Source organism: Scyliorhinus canicula, chromosome 16 (genome assembly GCF_902713615.1).
Source record: "Scyliorhinus canicula chromosome 16, sScyCan1.1, whole genome shotgun sequence".
NCBI lineage: Eukaryota > Metazoa > Chordata > Chondrichthyes > Carcharhiniformes > Scyliorhinidae > Scyliorhinus > Scyliorhinus canicula.
The window spans coordinates 26,309,446-26,325,304 of record NC_052161.1 but is presented as its reverse complement, the minus strand read 5'-3'; the positions used below and the strand labels follow the sequence as shown (position 1 = coordinate 26,325,304).

General features: G+C 43.3%; 1 protein-coding gene across 1 annotated transcript in view; it reads right to left on the bottom strand.

Annotated features, from left to right (window-relative positions):
* Positions 1-374: 374 nt before the first annotated feature.
* dclre1a (DNA cross-link repair 1A (PSO2 homolog, S. cerevisiae)) overlaps positions 375-15,859 on the bottom strand; it is a 45,771-nt gene continuing 30,286 nt past the window's right edge. Inside the window, exons 7-9 of the mRNA XM_038822043.1 lie at positions 15,587-15,741; positions 2,829-2,970; positions 375-960 (exon numbers count right to left, since the gene is read on the bottom strand). Coding sequence (XP_038677971.1) covers positions 782-960; positions 2,829-2,970; positions 15,587-15,741 — 476 coding nt within the window. The 3' untranslated portion in view covers positions 375-781. The remainder of the gene's footprint in view (positions 961-2,828; positions 2,971-15,586; positions 15,742-15,859) is intronic.

Below are 15,859 nucleotides of genomic sequence, written 5' to 3'. Positions count from 1 at the left end.
AAAAAGCCTACTGTAACTTCTAATAATAAAGTTCAACTATAGTATCCTTAATATTAATACATTTTAAATGTTTAAAGTGCACAAAATTGGATGTCTTCTGGAACATTCAAAATCAAATCATTCGTGCAATTGCCTTTCAGAAGGAACTTTGCATACAGACACCCATGGTTACATGCATCTCAAGTGAAAGGATTCATCAGTGACAATGGACAGCTTTTGGCAACTCATGCCCGTGTTACTTTCTCACATTTAGTCAAGAATCTCCTCTTCAGTCAGTAGCAATGACAGTGCAAGATTTGCAAGTTTATATGTATTGTATTTGCCAAAGAATCCATTAACGAAAAAAAATGTTTACTATGGTTTGGATACAGAGGTTCAGTCATATTTTTCACCTTTATTTCTCATTCCTGTTATAAATAATGAAAACTTGGAAACGTATCATCATGCATGTTACTTGAGTTAAGCCACATCCATTTCTGGTATGATTTACATGTGTATTGTATAATATATCTATATTTCTTAAGTTAGTCCCAAAATCTTTCTGCATGACTATATAGTCAAGTGATGCAGAACATAAGGTCACACATTTCAGTTACTTTGAAATATATTATTTACAAATGTACAGTTTTAATTATATAAACAATAGATTTCTGCTCTCATTGCTTTATAATACTTCTAAATAAATGTAATAATTCATTCCTCTTTCAGCACCCTCTAAAATAAATGAAAATGGACTACACATCCAAATATTCTCTACACATTTATACAAAATATCAGTTCATTAAAATTGTGCAACTTTCCCTTGCTCAGCTTCAATCTTCCATTCGTTAAATATTTTGTCCATCATACTCCTTTCCTGCCAGCTTCCATTGTTAACTGTAGGAATTATTTTATCTGGTTTCAACCACTGCACAAATCTCTTCATCTCAAGATAACTGCTGTGTTCACTGTAAGGAATACCTGCAACACAGCAATTTTAGAAATAGAAAATCAGACATTAGTAACAGGATGGATGCTAACGTTACCCTCAGCCCCTCCATCAATGTACGTAATTATTTTGTAATGTTTGCACCATTGTATTATTTCTCGTTATTGTTTAATAACAAAGGGCGTGATTCTCCAGAAAAATTTCTAAGCTCATTTGTGGCGGGTTTTTTTTAAAAAGGAAAATTCGCACTGGCGAGTTCCCCACCGCTATTCAATGGCACTCGAGTCATTTTTTGGGGCCCTAAAAAATTTCTCACCGGTTTAGCAGAATTTCTTTTAGCACTGGGGAGCAGAACAAGCGGGGCCGCCATTTTGAAAGGGTACCCCGATCTCTAAGTGAGCTTGTGGGTCTACCCCCACCCATGGGCAATGTCATTCCCAATGGGCACTACCCCCATATCCCCCCAAAGTGAGGACAGCCCACTGTGGTCCCTGGGAGCCCCCTCTCCTCACTCTCTTTCTCCCCCCCCCACTCTCAATCACCCATACAGCACTCCCTCCCTTCCAGGACCCTCCCCCAACCTCCTGGAGCCCCCTACTTACCTGCCCTGCATTCCCCACCCTTCAAGCCCCCCCCATCCCCCATCACCCTCATTTCATGGTCATGGACCCCTTCAGCCACTGACTCTTGGCAGTGCCTCCCTGGCATCCTTGCACTACCACCCTGGTATGCAGGCAGTGCTCCAGCCAGCTTGACAGTGCCACCCAGGCAGACTGCCAGGGAGCCACCCTGCACTGACCCAGACCACCCAGGGGTCTCCGATGGCCGGGAGACATGTTTGTGTGGACCAGTGCTGATCGGCACCCAGCTACAGCCTCCCTGGGGAGACCGGAGAATCGATGAAAACCGTAGGATCCCGGACAGGTAGGTCGTAAGTAGGGCTACAACCTACTTCAGCGTGCGCTGTTTGGACCCTTTTGGGTGACAGTCCGACTCCAACATCTTGCGGGACTTGGGTAAATCCCATGAGCACGGAGGCTATTACTGGAGGCCTCTCCCGAGATTCTCCAGCCGCTTTGTGCTCTCACTCGAGCACAATCATAGAATATACAGTGCAGAAGGAGGCCATTCGGCCCATCGAGTCTACACCAGCTCTTGGAAAGAGCACCCTACCCTAGCCTAGCCTACAGCTCCACCCCATCCCCATAACCTAGCAACCCCACCCAACACTAAGGGCAATTTTGGACACTAAGGGCAATTTAGCATGGCCGGTCCACCTAACCTGCTCATCTTTGGACTGTGGGAGGAAACCGGAGCACCCGGAGGAAACCCACACACACGGGGAGAACGTATAGACTCAGCATGGACAGTGACCCTTAGCTGGGAATTGAACCTGGGACCCTGGAGCTGTGAGGCAATTATGCTAACCACTATGCTATCGAAGAGAATCGCGCCCAAACAATCTTGTGGTGAAATGTTTGTAAATTGCAAGTGCCTTGCCTGCCAATTGATCACATAATAGGTAACAAAATCTATCCCTTCTCCACAAAAACCTACCCTTTCTCCACAGAAATACTAATTAAACAGTTTTATTTTTGAACACCCAATTTACAAAATAAAGGTTTTTGAGGGAGGAGGAGTAGTGGTGGATTCGTGTGCATGGGGTTGCATGGAAAGAGGAGTAAAGAACTCAGCAATGCACAAAATATAAAATTCCTAGCATTTTTTAATTTAAGTATGAATGGGGGTTCATTTTCCTTTGGGAATGCTGCTTTTCTGCAAAAAAAAAACTATTCTAATTGAACACAACTTCAACATTTTACTATTCCACTTTTACTAAATGCATGAAGCTCGTAAAGAAATAGAGAAAAGAACTCCACACAGCTTAATATATACTTACCATAAATAGTAAACTTTCCTTGTACTCTAGGCTTGATGTCATAAATTGTGCCACTCAGGCCAGAATAGGTCCATCCAGTTGGTTTGAATGCCACAACATGATCATACTTTCCTGGGAACTTACTCATGTGTGCTCGTAAACCCTAAAATTGAAAGAGGTTTTTTTACTACGTAATCAAATAGGGGGTTTTGAATAACCAACTTTTACTGACATTTGATCTTGCCCTTGCTTATGAATTATTTTTTGACCGATTGCCATGTGGCTTGGAGTTGGTGATGGGGAATGGCTTCTAAATAGAGCTTTGGGCCTGTGAACGTGGAAAGCACAATGATGCAAATGCTCCTGCCTAAATTACCTTTCCCTCACTAAACAAGGTGTTGAGTAATGTTAGGAGAAACATAGAGCACTGAAAATATAAGCTAGCCAGCATTACAGCCATTTTAATAGCTAATTCCCAGCATTCACATGCTTGAGAAAAATGCAATTAATTACTTGAAGAACCAACTACCAAACAAATGCTAATGGTTTCATTATTAGGAGTTTGTTCTCTTCCATTGCATTTCATCCTTATTAGCTACTAATAATTATTTTGAAACAGTTTAATCTTTTTATATATAGTTATTTATGAACCATAGCTCCAACAAAAGATGTTCCCACTCTGTTTCAATACCAATTAGAAGCATCTCTCAAGCATGCTTTTCAGTGTAACCAGTCCCACATCCATCACAAGCTATAACTCCTAACAAAGCACAAACAAAATATCTCCATGTTTGTGAAAAACTGAAGTTTCTTAAAGCATTCAAGTGCAAAACAAATAGACAACTAGAATTCTACTAGTCGATAAACAAAGAACATTAAGCACATGTGGCAGCATTCACAGCCACTTTACAGACCAAAAAGGACAAATGGAAAAATACTATTACAAAAACAAAATACCACAGATGTTGGAAATCAGAAATAAAACAACCAAAAAAAAAGTGCTGGAAATAGTGCTGGTCAGACAGTATCTGTGGAGAGAAACAGAGTCAATGTTTCTAGTCGATGACTGATGAATGGTCATTAACAACACTTCAAAGTGATTTGACTGCTGTGTAGCAATTTGGGATAGTCAGAGGACATTTTTACAAGTACTTTAAAATCTTTAAAGTTCCTTCTCTTTTGCTGAATTAGCACGTGTAAATTAGATGAATTGCAAAAAATACATTTTGTTCACTGCAAGTTTAAAGTTAATGTTACTTTTCAACACTAGTCATTTAATTCTTTTCTGAATCTACCCTGTCTAATCCTGTTTGAATTTTACAAGTTCCTATGAGATCTCCTCTCACTCTTCTAAACTCCAATGAATATAATCCTAACTGATTTAGTCTCTCCTCATATGACAGTCCCCCATCCCAGGAATCAGCCTGATCAACCTTTGCTACACTCCCTTCGTAGCAAGAACTTCTTTCCTCAGATAAAGGACACCAAAACTGCACACAATACTCCAGGTGTGTCCTCACCAATGCCCTATACAATTGCAGTAAAACATCTCTAAAGCTATACTTAAATCCTCTTGCTATGAAGGCCAAAATAGCATTTGCCTTCTTTACTGACTGCTGCACCTGCGTCCTGGCTTTCAGCAACTGATACACGGGGACACCAAGGTCTCGCTGAGACCTTCTCTCAACTTACAAACATTCAAATAATAATCTGCCTTCCTAATTTTGCTACCGAACTGGATCGCCTCACATTTATCCACATTATACTGCATCTGCCATGCATGTGCCCATTCACTCAGCCTGTCCAAATCCCACTGAAGCATTTCTGCATCTTCTTCACAGCTCACCCTCCCACCCAACTTTGTATCATCTGCAAAGAAAGCTGTCTTTTCAGCAGATGCTTCAACAAAGCAACAGCAGGCCAGAGCTTATACATTAGCTTTTGTAAAACAGAGGGAGAGCTACATGCCCATTACCTGGAGAGGAAAAGATCTCGGGCAGAGTCCTAGCTCACCATCACCAACTTACTGATGATCTGCCACCCTGGCCTCCTCCTCCATGGACACAAGAGCGAGATGTAGCACTCCACCACCAGATGGGCCCCTTTATCACAAATTGCTGAAAGGTCAAGAGCTGAAGCGTCAAGATCATGGTGCCTTCCTTCCCTGCAACCAGCAGTTCACTTACATGCGATGCTGCTGTCCCCAGTGTTATCTCCACATGATTGTGGCGTAAGCTTTGCCTATGGCTCAGGAGTGCTTCGAGGCACACATATGGCCACTGCCCCTGAGTATATGTATCCTCAGGCTGCTCAGTTCATGGGTTTGCTGATGACAGAATTGGAGACCTGTCATCTGGGTGTTGCATTGCACTCACCTTGCCAGACCTCAAGGTCACAAGCACTTCCTGCACTGCATCCATGCCTTCGGACAACACTGCAGCTATTCACCACCTGAGCCAGCTCCAGCCTTGCCTGCTTTCTGAGGCTGGTTTTCTCCTGCCACTCTCTGGAAACAGTACACTCTTACTGGGCTGTTATCACCCCCAAAAGAGCCTCTAAGTAGGTGTTGGTAAATTATGGGACTGCTTCCACAGACGTCTGACATGCTGCTGCTCTGTCATTCCATAAAATACAGCGTCCTCATTAATGTCTGCTAAATGCCCACCACATAAACTCACACTTCCTCACCACAACCCTTGCTACTAATTGGACGGCAAATATTCATGGCCATCTCCTTAAAAATTGCACCAAATGTCAGAGATCAATGTGCAGCTGGGCCCCAGAATCAGGATCCCAATCCTGAAATGGAAATCCAACCCATACAATGGTTTTGGCATACTTCATTAATTATGCAAGTGGGAGAAAATTGGACAAACTGGTTTGATAAATACACTGGTAGGTTAATTCTTTGTAATGTATATCCTAATCACCAAAGAGCAATTCTACAAGAGTCTCTAGTTACTGCTTATAATCTACTAATTATAACTTTAACCACAAAATTGAGGGGAAATATTTAGCACATTAGATAAAAAGTGAATAATAGATAAGGCTAATTTAATATGCTGTAATAAGGCAGTTTCATATGATCATAAAGTGAATCATTAACCAGTTTAAATGAAAAATTATTTGGTATCTTCGATAGATAACATTTATAATTATACAGATTCTATGTCATGCAATATGTCTGTTTAGATTCCTACAACTATAAAGTGCATATTTTAACCAATTTAAAAAACAACACTGACAAGATAAAGTTCCTGTGTTAATGTTCAGCATTCAAATTACAAACTTGGGCTGTTACTTTAAACAATGCTCAAAACAGTGTTCAAACACACCAAAAGAACACTTCGGTATATAAAGAAAATCTTTCAGCCGAGCATAAGAAATGTAGTTTATCAAAATAAGCTCAGTAGGTTAAGCAAAAAGAACATAGTATGAAAATGTAATTGTATCTACTAAATTACTTGGAAACAATAAATCAGTCTGCAATATTCCTTACAATTGTTTACATCAGTTAAGAGCAAAAATCTCCGATGAGATTTACATTAGAATGGGAAATACTTAAATTATCTTCTCTGTACAGGAATATCCCATCTTGTTGAAATGGCTTAATTAGCTGTTACCAGCTATCTCAGGAAACCATAAACTCAGGAAGTATATAGAGGATATCCCACTGAGACTAGTAACATTTAACATTCTCTCTCACGTGAGAATGCCCAAATAACAAAGTATTTTCTGGAGTTAAAAGGTAATTCTAAATTAGACAAAAATGAATCCCAGTTCATGCCATTTAACCTCTTAAATGAAAATTATATGGACCACAACATTGAAAATTATGTTAATTCAATATGAATGTAGCAGATAGTGCTTTAATTTACAGTTGACTATTCCAAAGTATTGAATGGTTTCCACGTGCTGTTCCAGTTCTTGGTTATATTTGCAAACACAATACAGCCATATCTTGAGATGAAAGGTCCCAAACTTTTGAAATTCTGTCCCTGAACCCCATCACTTTCTCCTCCTCCTTTAACATTTTCTTTAAAAGCCTACCCATGACCAAGGCTAGATTGAGGTTCACAGTGCTCTCCAATTACCTCAAACGAAGTTGCCCACAAAGATCAATCAATTTTTATGGCATGATGTTCCCTTGGCTAAAGACAATTTAAATCTGGCACCAAGTCATGTGGATCTCCGAAAGAGTGTGTGAGTGAGTGTGTGTAAGTGCGTACAATCACTGTCAGTGGCTTCTGGATGCTGGATGTCAGTGGAGATGATGAGCATGATCTACCAGCCTTGTTGCGCCAGAATTGGGGGCGTGATGTGGGAGAAGCCTCTCCCCGGGCTTCCCGACAGCCGGTATGCCTCATGCAGATCTAATCAGATCTCGCAAACTGAAGTCAGCTCTATCTTCACCATATCAAAACAGCCACCCAGCATCTAGGAGCATCACCGAGGAGATCCCAGCCAAGGCAGGCCAGCACGGTAACACAGTGGTTAGCACAATTGCTTCACAGCTCCAGGGTCCCAGGTTCGCACTGTCTGTGCGAATTCTGCATGTCCAGGGAAAGGATATTGGAGCGGGAGGGGGAGGACCCAGTTGTTGTGGTCCACGTTGGGACTAACAACATAGGTAAAGCTAGGGTGGAGGACCTGTTCGGGGACTATCAAGCACGAGGAAGAAAATTGAAATACAGGTCCTCAAGGGTCATAATCTCCGGATTACTGCCCGAGCCACGTGCCAATTGGCATAGGGACAAGAAAATTAGGGAAGTAAACACGTGGCTAAGGGATTGGTGTGGGAAAGAGGGATTCCACTTCATGGGACATTGGCATCAGTTTTGGAACCGGGGGGGATCTGTACCGTTGGGACGGTCTCCACCTGAACCGATCTGGAACCAGTGTTCTAGCGAAGAGGATAAATAGGGTGGTCAGTAGGACTTTAAACTTCTGAGTTGGGGGGAAGGGAAAGTGAAAGCGACAGGGAGCATGGAGTTAAATGGCAAGATACGCAGGAGGATAACATGTAGGCAGGTGGATTTAAGCTTGAGGCAGACTAGGAATTCAACAAAAAGGAAGGATAACTTTGGACATCTTAGGACTTCCAATATCTGTAATGATAAGAAAGTTAGCATTAAGGCACTTTACCTGAATGCTCGTAGCATTTGTAACAAAGTAGACGAACTAATGGCACAGATCATCGTGAATGATTATGATGTGGTAGGCATCACAGAGACATGGCTGCAGGGGGTTCAGGACTGGCAGTTAAACATCCAAGGATATACAACCTATCGAAAAGACAGAGAGGTGGGCCGAGGGGGTGGGGTTGCCTTGTTAGTTAAGACCAAAATTAAATCTATGGCACTAAACGACATAGGGTCGGATGATGTGGAGTCTGTGTGGGTAGAATTGAGGAACCACAAAAGCAAAAAAAACCATAATGGGAGTTATGTACAGACCTCCTAACAGTGGTCAGGACCAGGGGCGCAACATGTACCGGGAAATAGAAAAGGCATGTCAGAAAGGCAAGGTCACGGTGATCATGGGGGACTTCAATATGCAGGTGGATTGGGTAAATAACGTAGCCAGTGGATCCAAAGAAAAGGAATTCATGGAATGCTTACAAGATGGCTTTTTGGAACAGCTTGTCATGGAGCCCACAAGGGAGCAGGCTATTCTGGACCTAGTGCTATGTAATGAACCAGACTTTATAAAAGATCTTAAAGTAAGGGAACACTTAGGAAGCAGCGATCATAATATGGTTGAGTTCAGTCTGCAGTTTGAAAGAGAGAAGGCAAAATCGGATGTAATGGTGTTACAGTTAAATACAGGTAATTACGAGGGCATGAGAGAGGAACTGGCGAAAATCGACTGGAAGCAGACCCTAGTGGGGAAGACAGTAGAGCAGAAATGGCAGGAGTTTGTATGCATAATTAAGGACACTGTACAGAGGTTCATCCCCAAGAAAAGAAAGATTATCCGGGGAGGGATTAGACAGCCATGGCTGACAAAGGAGGTCAGGAAATGTATCAAAGAAAAAGAGAGATCCTATAAAGTGGCCAAAAGCACTGGGAAATCAGAAGATTGGGAAGGCTACAAAAACAAACAGAGGTTAACAAAGAGACAAATAAGGAAGGAGAGGATTAAATATGAAGGCAGGCTAGCCAGTAATATAAGAAATGATAGTAAAAGTTTCTTTCAATACATAAGAAACAAACGACAGGCCAAAGTATATATTGGGCCAATTCAAACTGATTCCGGAAGGCTAGTGATGGGAGACGAGGAAATGGCTGGAGAACTTAATAAGTACTTTGCATCTGTCTTCACAGTGGAAGACATGAGTAATATCCCAAAAATTATAGAGGGTCAGGGGGCTGAGTTGAGTATGGTTGCCATTACAAAAGAGATGGTGCTAAAAAAGCTAAAAGGTCTTAAAATTGACAAATCTCCTGGCCCCGATGGGCTACATCCTAGAGTTCTGAGAGAGGTGGCTGAAGAAATAGCGGAAGCGTTGGTTGAGATCTTTCAAAAATCACTGGAGTCAGGGAAAGTCCCGGACGATTGGAAGATCGCTGTTGTAACCCCCTTGTTCAAGAAAGGATCAAGACAAAAGATGGAAAATTATAGGCCAATTAGCCTAACCTCGGTTGTTGGTAAAATTCTAGAATCGATCGTTAAGGATGAGATTTCTAAATTCTTGGAAGAGCAGGGTCGGATTAGAACAAGTCAACATGGATTTAGTAAGGGGAGGTCGTGCCTGACGAACCTGTTAGAATTCTTTGAGGAGGTGACAAGTAGGTTAGACCAGGGAAACCCAGTGGATGTGGTCTATCTGGATTTCCAAAAGGCCTTTGATAAGGTGCCACACAGGAGGCTGCTGAGTAAGGTGAGGGCCCATGGTGTTCGAGGTGAGCTACTGGCATGGGTTGAGGATTGGCTGTCTGACAGAAGGCAGAGAGTTGGGATAAAAGGTTCTTTTTCGGAATGGCAGCCGGTGACCAGCGGTGTCCCACAGGGTTCAGTGTTGGGGCCGCAGCTGTTCACCATATATATTAATGATCTGGATGAAGGGACTGGGGGCATTCTAGCAAAGTTTGCCGATGATACGAAGTTAGGTGGTCAGGCAGGTAGTGCTAAGGAAGTGGGGAGGCTGCAGAAGGATCTAGACAGTTTGGGAGAGTGGTGCAGGAAATGGCTGATGCAATTCAATGCGAGAAAATGTGAGGTCTTGCACTTTGGAAAAAAGAATCCAAGCATAGAGGAGTCTGCACGTCCTCCCCGTGTGTGCGTGGGTTTCCTCCGGGTGCTCCGGTTTCCTCCCACAGTCCAAAGATGTGCGGGCTAGGTGGATTGGCCATGCTAAATTGCCCGTAGTACAAGATTAATGGGGGGATTGTTGGGTTATGGGTATACGGGTTACGTGGGTTTAAGTAGGGTGATCATTGTTCGGCACAACATTGAGGGCCGAAGGGCCTGTTCTGTGCTGTTCTATGTTCTATAGACTACTTTCTAAACGGTGAGAAAATTCATAATGCCAAAGTACAAAGGGATCTGGGAGTGCTAGTCGAGGATTCCCTAAAGGTAAACATGCAGGTTGAATCTGTGATTAAGAAAGCGAATGCAATGTTGTCATTTATCTCAAGAGGATTGGAATATAAAAGCAGCGAAGTGCTACTGAGCCTTTATAAGGCTCTGGTTAGGCCCCATTTGGAGTACTGTGTCCAGTTTTGGGCCCCACATCTCAGGAAGGACATACTGGCACTAGAGCGTGTCCAGCGGAGATTCACACGGATGATCCCTGGAATGGCGGGTCTAACATATGATGAACGGCTGAGGATCCTGGGATTGTATTCATTGGAGTTTAGAAGGTTAAGGGGAGATCTAATAGAAACTTACAAGATAATACATGGCTTAGAAAGGGTGGGCGCAAAGAAACTGTTTCCGTTAGGCGAGGAGACGAGGACCCGTGGGCACAGCCTTAGAATTAGAGGGGGTAAATTCAGAACAGAAATGCGGAGACATTTCTTCAGCCAGAGAGTGGTGGGCCTGTGGAATTCATTGCCGCGGAGTGCAGTGGAGGCCGGGACGCTAAATGGCTTCAAGGCAGAGATAGATAAATTCTTGATGTCGCGAGGAATTAAGGGCTATGGGGAGAATGCTGGTAGGTGGAGTTGAAATGCACATCAGCCATGATTGAATGGCGGAGTGGACCCGATGGGCCGAATGGCCTTACTTCCACTCCTATGTCTTATGGTCTTATGTTCTCCCAGTGTCTGCTTGGGTTTCCTCCGGGTGCTCCAGTTTCCTCCCACAATCCAAAGGTGTGCAGTTTAGGTGGATTGGCCATGATAAATTGCCCTTAGTATCCAAAAAGATTAGGTGGGGTTACTGGGTTAGGGTGGAGGTGTGGGCTTAAGTGGGGTTCTCTTTCCAAGGGTCGGTACAGACTCGATGGGCCGAATGGTCTTCTGCACTGTAAACGCTATGATTCACCATTCAGTACTCGTTCCCACAAAAGGGGACCAGGCGGAATGGTACCCGAGGTGGGGGGTCTCCCACGTGATCAGAGGCCCCCCGTGTGGTTGGCCTCTGGACAGGCTGGCACTGGTGACACCCAGGCAGCTTGGCACTTCCAGCTTGGTAGTGCAATCTGGGCACCCAGGCAGTGCCAACCAGGTGTCAGTCTGGCAGTGCCAGGGTACCCTGGTGGCACCACCAGTTTGGCAGGAATACTGACAGGGTGCCATGCTGGCAGTGCCCACACTGCAGCTCAGACCTGGGGTGTATGTGGTGGTGTTCAGGGGGGGGGGGGGGGGGCAGAGGACCCTCCAACAGGCGAGTTGGGGATCAGGGGGTTTCGTCAGGCGTCCCAATCCCTTCCTGCACAAGGAGCTCCACTCATCAGAGCTCCTCAGTGCAAGAAATGTGGCCTTGGCAGGGCATCCCTGCCGGGGCACAAAAACAAGAGAGTACTGATAAACTGCGGGGGCATTCCCAGCGCTTAACCCGCCCAGAATGGCACAGTTTTATTTTGGTTAGATCGTGCCTTATATTTTGCTAACAGAGCCGGTGACAAGTGCTTTTATTTTTAAAAGCTCCTACGGATATTAACAGATGTTAGAATACAATGCGACTTAGAAAAAGTTGTTGAAATCTAAAATAAAATGACAAAGTCAAGATTTTAAATTGCCCACTGAATACTATTTAAGGGGCTGGTTTTGCACAGGGCTAAATCGCTGGCTTTGAAAGCAGACCAAGGCAGGCCAGCAGCATAGTTCAATTCCCCGAAAAGGCGCCGGAATGTAGTGACTAGGGGCTTTTCACAGTAACTTCATTTGAAGCCTACTTGTGAAAATAAGCGATTTTCTTTTCATTTCATTTAGGGCATGTACTCCATTTAAACTAAAAGATCTCGGGCGCAATTCTCCCATCGGGAGACTAAGTCCCGATGCTGGAGTTTCACTCCGGCGTCGGAGGCCGCTCCCAGCCCCCTATTCTCCCGCCCCCGGGGGCTAGGATCGGTGCAGCGTCATTTACACGTGTCGGGCCTTGGCGCCGTGTAAATGACATGGCCGGCGTATATGATGTCACCCACGCATGCGCAGGTTGGCCAGAGCCAACCCACGCATGCGCGGTTGCAATCCTCCCCACAAGTTGTCAGATGGATCTTGCGGGGCGGCGGAGGAAAGGAGGTCCTCCTTCAGAGAGGCTGGCCCACCGATTGGTGGGCACCGATCGAGGGCCAGACCCCTTTTGAGGCCCTCCCTGGTGCAAGAACGCCCCCCCCCCTCACAGGCCACCCCCCCCCCCCCCACCCCCCCAGCGTTCCCGTGCTGTTCCCACCGGCAGCGACTAGGTGTGGACGGCGCTGGCGGGAACCTGTCGTGTTCAGCAGGCCGCTTGCCCGTTACAAACAGCGATTCTCCCAGCGGCCAGCCGTGAATCTCGCCGCGCTGGTTTGGGAGAAACGCATGCGGGTGCCGGGGCGGGACTCGCTCAGCCCCCCGGCGATTCTCCCACCCGGCGTTTGGGGGGGGGGAATTCCGCCTCCTGTACTTATGCAGTTTCTCAAATTTGAGATGGAATTCATTCAAAATTGTGAAGTCATACAGATATGAAACTTTAACACTGTTTCTCTCTCCACAGATGCTGCTAAACCTGCTGAGCACCCCAGCGTTTTCTGCTTTTATTTCAGATCTCCAGCATCTGCAGCATTTTGTATCCATTCAAAATTTGCGTTTGAAAGAAAACAGAAACAGGCTAACATCAGAGTTATTAGCACAGAGGTATTAGAATTGTTTTAACTAGATGCAAAATATACTCACCAAGCTGATACAAATCAAAGTCAAAAAAATTGAAAAGTTGAAATTTTAAAAATAAGTTCACGGAATTTTAAATATCTGCAAATAGTTTGGTGGATCGGTTTTAACGCAACTGAACTGATCCAAGAAAATGACATGTTTGTGACCGATGCAACATTAAGGATACATTAAAAATGTTTGAATTTCAATCATCAATGTTTAATTTAAAAAACAATATAGCAAATATGGGTTTAATTTCAAAGAGGAAGCACTAGATTACTTTAAGGTTGTCACACAACTGGATGCTCAATCACTACCAATATTTGGGACATCAAACCATTACTTCCACTGTTATGATCCATATACTAATTAGCCAATTAGATTGAGAAGTGAAAACCATTAACCAGATTGACTTTCCAATTAACTTGTATGAAAAAAAAACACCAATTGAACATTGCTTCCAAATGCAAATGGAGCACAAATAAAAAGGAGCACAAATAACCATAACACGAGGGCAGCAGGGTAGCATGGTGGTTAGCATAAATGCTTCACAGCTCCAGGGTCCCAGGTTCGATTCCCGGCTGGGTCACTGTCTGTGTGGAGTCTGCACGTCCTCCCCCTGTGTGCGTGGGTTTCCTCCGGTTTCCTCCCACAGTCCAAAGATGTGCGGGTTAGGTGGATTGGCCATGCTAAATTGCCCGTAGTGTCCTAATAAAAGTAAGGTTAAGGCGGGGGGGGTGGGTTGTTGGGTTACGGGTATAGGGTGGATACGTGAGTTTGAGTAGGGTGATCATGGCTCGGCACAACATTGAGGGCCGAAGGGCCTGTTCTGTGCTGTACTGTTCTATGTTCTATGTTCTATGAACCAAAGCAGAATTAGATTTTTTTTTTTTTAAATGCTAGACATAAAAGTGCACTGATAAGCTCCATCATGAGACGAGATGAAGTAACTTGGGTACTAACAGTAGGATCTGTCCTAAAGATTAATACTTCAATAATATGGCAGTCAACTGAAATGTCGTGGGTTCAGAGACACATTTGACCCTTCGACCTTGGATGTGGTCCCTTCTATGGGATAATAGAATTTGATCTGGACAATGCCAATGAAGTTAAAGCATTACTGTTCATGAGGCCAGGAGAGTTGCCAATGTAACTTCTCGTATGTGCCTATATATTCCAAGCTACGTGGGAATTAAAGGAAATACATAAGAAACATTTATGACCAGGAACGAAAGGCCTCCAGGTTGAAATGGTCTTCATCTCTCAAACAGAAATACTGAAGCCAATTGACATCCAGGGTCAAACAAATGGCTAACTACCTGTAAGTGTACCTTCCAATCGAAGGTGATCAGGGAACACTTGTTGTTATATTGCCCACCCCAACTAAAATTCGGCTGAATAAGTAACCTTATTACATGAGTATTCTAGAAGCATTGCATCTTGTTGATTTAGCCGCTACGAGTGTTGACCAACTAAGTGCGTAACATTATTATTGTCAGGAAGCATTTCAGTTACTCTTTAAAATGGACCAAAAGAACTACTATAGTGCCTAGCAGGTGAGCTTATTATTATGAGTGTCTGACTCTGTCAGAAGAGTATACTACTGGTAACAACATTGGGAAAAGTCACATTAGAATGGTCTCATGAACTAGTTTCCCTGGGACACATTCTGGAAGACGCCAAATTCTGTGATAACTTGTGACCACGAACAAATACATAGTGAAAATCTATTGCTGAGGAGAAACCAAATGGGAGCACTTTGTATCGACAACTTTGCTCCATGAAATTTAATCCAAGAAACTTTAAGTAGTAATTCTCCTTTTGTACCAATGGTCAATTATTTTATTTTGCCCTCTATTTTATCTGTACATTGACATATACACAGTAGGGGGCTGATGTTATCATACATTTTAAAATGTGTAGCTTTCCCTTTTGTTTCAAGGGTTGATCCAAAAGGGACAATGTATAAATGGTACTTTATGGAGGATCATCAACAGGTGACACTACCTTAGGGGACTTAAAAATACAAAAAAACAGACATAACAGATACCACTAATCGAATTTACTCCTCAAGAAAGGCATACAGTTTCTACAGATTCAGCCACAAGTGACCTGATGTGAGACTAAGAGTTTTAGCAGGGGAAAAATAAAACAGTAGCACAAGTTCGGTGATGTGGAGTAGGAGAAGGAAAATATGTGCAACACCCTCTGTATTTATTTGTTTGTTTACAAATGGCGATAGAAGTTAAGAGTTAGTCTGTAGTATTGCAGGGTGTCAGCATTATCAAACAATGCTTGCAAAGTTAAGTTCCAATTAGGCTATAGGTTCGAAATATGCTTTCTTCAAGTTTACACTAACTTTAAAGAGAATAATTAGATTTTAAGTTAATTCAACATTTATATAGATTATAACTGACGCATATGACACATTAACTGTAAAGCCCAGATCCCTTAGAGAAGGAAGCGTTCAAGATAACTTACCTTAAAAGTAATTTGCATCATAGGCAGTAAATGAAGTTGAGAGTTTTCCCAGTCCATTGTGATGATAGAGTTCATTTGCTCCGATTCCAAACATTGTAGAATTTCCAGTTTATTTCGAGTAATACAAACTTTACATCCAAGTACCTCAGCTAAAGCTTTAAAAGAACAATGCACAGTTGGAGAAAACAATTAGAAAATCGTATTTTAATTTGTCCTTCCCATTTCTCTTCTGAATATCCAAAGAGAACTATAATTACATTTATATAAATTATA